Source organism: Panthera uncia, chromosome E1 (assembly GCF_023721935.1).
Source record: "Panthera uncia isolate 11264 chromosome E1, Puncia_PCG_1.0, whole genome shotgun sequence".
Classification (NCBI taxonomy): Eukaryota; Metazoa; Chordata; class Mammalia; order Carnivora; family Felidae; genus Panthera; species Panthera uncia.
Window position 1 is genome coordinate 7,296,207 of NC_064814.1, and position 4,580 is coordinate 7,300,786.

The 4,580-nt window shown below is 63.8% G+C and overlaps 1 protein-coding gene across 1 annotated transcript in view; it reads right to left on the reverse strand.

The window, feature by feature from the left end:
* Positions 1-1,251: 1,251 nt before the first annotated feature.
* NXPH3 (neurexophilin 3) overlaps positions 1,252-4,580 on the reverse strand; it is a 4,357-nt gene continuing 1,028 nt past the window's right edge. The window contains exon 2 of the mRNA XM_049635870.1: positions 1,252-3,052. Within this exon, the coding sequence (XP_049491827.1) occupies positions 2,348-3,052 (705 nt within the window). The 3' untranslated portion in view covers positions 1,252-2,347. The remainder of the gene's footprint in view (positions 3,053-4,580) is intronic.

Genomic DNA, 4,580 nt, shown 5'->3' on the forward strand with positions numbered 1-4,580 from the left:
GAGCCTGAGTCATGTGCCCTTTCTGGGTCACTTCATACAGCAAGGTGGCTTCTAAGGCCTCGTCCAGCTCTGCTCTGCAGCGAGAGGAGCACTGGGCCGTGCTGAGTGCTGGCGGGCAGGGGAGACAGGCTGCGGGCGGCAGGACCGTTGTCTTCCCCTCTCATGCTAGGACTTTCCTCACTGTGGCTGCATGGCCGAGAGGGACCCAGGGGACCTGAGTGCTGCCCTCCCAAGCGAGCAGCTCTAGGATGACCTTAGAGAGGGCCCTGTGATCTTGGTCCTCGGGGCTCAGCATCCCGCTCACCGAGCCCCAAAGGGCCCGGCTGGCCCTCCCAGGCAAGGCGTCACCGGCTGACAATCCATCCCAAGGCCCTCCTGTCGGCTGGGCGGGGGGGGGGGGGGGGGGGGGGGGGGGGGGAAGATGGCTGCTTTCAAGCCTCCTTCTGTCCCCGCTCCCCCCCAACCCAGCCTGTTCCTGCACTGACACATGATCAGACGGAAAGCCCGACACCCTGCCTCTCTGAGAGGACCCTTCCAGGAGATTTTCCTAGGAGAAGCAGCTGGAAGGTAGTCGGGAGGGAGCCTCAGAGGCGTCTCTTCATCTTAGGGGGCCAGAGCCAGAAAGGAACAGAGAGGTCACGTGAACGGTCCTCAGAGGGTGTCCCCTCAGGAGCGTCGGCATCTCCCTGGCTCCTCGCTAGAAGGGCAAATCGTCTGGAACCCAGAACTCCATGTTTTAACCGACGCTCCCGGTGGGTCCGATGCCCACTTGCACGGGAGAAGCTCTGGGTTGGGCATATTCTTCATTTTACAAAGAAGCGGAAAGAGACCCAGAGAGGAGAATGGACTTGTCCAAGGCCACGGGGCCAAACCCTGACAGAGCGAGGGCCCCCCCCCACCCCACGCGGGGGCCCACCTGGATGGCAACCCAGGGAGACGACAAGGAACACAATGGCCCATTCCCCCCCCCCCCCCCACCAGCTCTTCCTCCCCAAGCTGCTTTGCAGGGGCCACCCCCACCCCCTGGGACCACCGAGCAGTGTCTGCCCAGCTTTCCCAACAGGTCCCGAAAAGGAGGCTGGGGAGGGAAGCCCTGAGGCCCTCCGTGAGCACCAGCCCCAACAGCTGTTGTCGCCCCGCAGCTCTGGTCTCCAGGGAACATCTTGCCACCACCTAGCTGAGCAGCGCTGGCTGGACAGCGGGGCACCCCAGGCCCTTTCCCTCCCTGGACAGTTCAGAAAGCAGTGCCCTGGGAAAGCTTTATTCCCGGCTCCAGAACAAGACTCTGCACACAAGCTGACAATCAGGGGATTGCACACCCCGCCCTCCCCTCCCCCACCCACAGACAGACACCACGGAACAGGTCCAGCGCCCTTGTCAGTCTGGCGTCACTCGGCCCCGAGCTGCTGAAGGCCCTGTATCCATCCGGGTGAGTCCCAGGCTGACGGGCAAGGCTTGCTGGCTGGACGAGGACGCTCCCAGAGGAGCCAGCAGGGGGGTGGGGTGGCGAGGGGACACAGCGCAAGGGTGGGCTCCCATCTGTGGCCTTGGAGGTGGGAGAACCACAGTCACCCTCTGTTGCAGCTGAAGGATGGGTGACCCATCGGCACAAGGGTGGACGAGGGGGGGGGGGGGGGGGGGGAAGGAGCGGCAATGGCAGGAGAGGGAACTTTGGAAAGGTTACGGCCTGGCGGGGAGCAGACGGTCTATTCGTCAAGACGTCAAAACGACTCCAAGGGTCACCACTTCAGCTTGAAGCCAAGTTCAGTCCACAGTCCAGGACAATGGGCTTGGTGGGGGGGGGGGTCTGACTCAGCGGGGCTCAAGAGTTCCTCCGGCCCCGCCCCTCCCCCCACCCAGGGCTGGCTGCCGGGCAGCCCCGTCTCGTCTCTGCCATCCTTCGGTGCCCTTGCTGATGAGAGACCCCTCTCCTTGTTGCTTTTCTTTCTCAGCATGGCCAGGAGGGAGCCGAGGCTTCGGGCTCTTCTCCGTGACCTCATCTGGCCACACTGGTCTGCCTTCCCCAGCGGTCTCCTGGGCCCAGCACCTTCCTGTCGCTCAGCAGGGGAGCCCCGTGGGGCTGCCCAGAGACCCCACTCCTCCTCCAGTGCTCCTATGCCCCGGCCGCTCCACAACCCCAGGCTGGGGCCCTGCACTTGGGACCCCTTCCCCACCGCCACGTGAGACTTGGCCCCGGCCCCACCTGGCATCTCCTTCTCTCCACCCCTCCCCCCTTCCCTGCCTGAGGTCCCTCCCCGTGTCCCTGCCCAGTATCCAGCCAGATGGCCTCCTCCGCGGGCGGGCCCGTCCTTCCAGCCCCGGCCCGGCCTCTGTGGCCTGCCCAGGGTCACCCGGAGGGGTAGTAGGGGGTATCACTGTGGTAGTTGTAATCTGGGCACACCTTCTGGACCAGCCTGTAGTCCGTGCTGTAGAAGGCAATGTAGACGCAGACGACCTTGAAGGGCTGGGAGCAGCTCCAGGTGGCTGAGCTCTGAGCGTGGTCTCGGGAGCAGGTCTTGGCCGGGTCGTGGGTGCAGAGCGAGGTCCGGCGGCCCCGTTCCACCTTCTCCCACTCCATTCGGCAGTTGAAGATCTTGGAGGCCTTGGCTTCGATGAAGATCTGCCGCTCCTGGTGGAACTCTACAGCTTTACTGGGCGGTACGAGGCTGATGGAGATGTTGCCCTGGCCGGTGGCGTTGTGTCGGAAGTGGACGCTGAAGGTCCCGTTGCCGTGGTCCACGATCTTCCCCGTGACGAGCAGGTTCAGGGCCACCGTCTTGATGTTGGAGTAGAAGTCACCCCAGCCGAAGATTTTCTTCACCTTGGCCGACGGTGGGGGGCTGTGGTTCGGGCGGTTGGGGGGCTGGCCAAGGACGCCCCATGCCTCCCCGGGGGGAGCCAGCAGCCCTAGGAGAGTGTAGTTGGCCACGAGGCGGGACTTGGGTGAGAGGTGGCCTCGCTTCCGAGGCATCCGGGGCCGGGGCTGGCTCTCGTGGTCATCACGCTCAGGGTCCTCGGAGCCGGGAGGACCGTCATCCTGGCCGTAGATGACCTGTGGAGGGAGTTGGGAGGACATTGACAGCCCCGTCCCCAGAGGACCCAGGAGTTCTGGTCACTGTGTCCCCCACCAACAGCCTCAACTCCTTGCCTGTCCCTTCCGCTGACTTGAGGCCGAGTGATGTCTCAACCGTCCTACTCTAGGGGTTGGATGCATACTCCGGCTTGTGTCGTGGTCCCATCTCACCCTCTGACACTCGGGCCGCCCCCATCTCCTCACCCCACTGTCCCGTCTCTGGCTACCGCTCAGCATCTGGAAGGATGGTCGAGAATTCTCTCCAGTGAGCCATGGCACCAGAGGGACACAGCCCCTGCCCCTGAGGAGGCCCCATTCTGACGGGGGAGGCCCAGCTCCCGATCTGGGGAGAGTCCTCATCCGATGTCAGAAGCATAACCTCGTGCTGACAGAGCCCCCGGTCTTACAGGAGAGGTTATGAGGTTACAATTTCACAGAGGAAAATCCCCCCGCCTCTGTAAAAGTCCCAGGGTGATATGGAGGCACAGTCACGGCCCTCAAAATGCGCCATCCCTCCGCTGGGAGAGCCCCACCCCCCGTTTGACAGGACAGGTGCGGCCCCTGCTTTTTGCCACTTCCTAGGCTGTTTAGATGAGACCCCCACCACCCTTCCCCTGGGGTAGTTTTGTCCTCTGAGACTAAGAGAACCAGCAGACAATGGGATAAGAAAGCTGGGCCCAGTGACCTTCTCTCTCCGGTACAAAGGCAGCTCAGGATTGGGCACGAGGAATGGGGAGGGGGGAGCCCTGGAGTGAGTTCCACACCCAGGATGGCCCAGCCGCGGCCAGTCAAAACCTCTGGGGACCACCGAGGGTGCCATGGCAGGACACTATCGCTCTACGAGGCAGTTTTTCTTATTCCCCTTCTACAGATGAGGCCACCAGGTTACGTCCCTCCAAGGCCAGGTCGCACGGGGTTGGCCCTCCCATTCTACCACACACTCCCAGCCCCTCGGACCAGGTAGGTCCGTTTATGGAGATTGAATCCAAGCCCCATCCCCACCAGGAATCTTCTGCCAAACAGCCAAGGCTCGGCCAGCCTCTGCTGGACGGGCTATGGCAACAGGCACCACCTGGGAAGGCCTCCTGGAGGAGCTGTGGGGGAGGGCCGGCAGGACGGAGTGACCCAGCTCAGACTCGGGACAGCTCCGGAGGGCAGCAGGGAGTAGGCAAGGTTTCCTGAGGGCAACCGCCCGGTGTGTGCTTACTCAGCTTCGGGACAGAGTACTCACCCTCTGTGTCTTCTTACCAGTCCTAGGGACACCAGCTCAGAGTGGGGCAGCATTTGGGTTGCTGGTGACCCCTGGGGTGAGGACGGGGGACCCCAGAGGGCTGGGCTCTGGAGGGCTCCCAAGGGGCCTGGGGTCTTCACGCCCCCTGTTCTGATCCCGGCCATGCCTGCAGAGGTGTGCTTGGGTGGCCCTGCCTGCTAGGCCCCAAGGGTAGTGGGAAGGGACAGCCAGGAGGGGAGGCTCCGGGGCGGGGGGGGGGGGGGGGGGGGGGGGGGG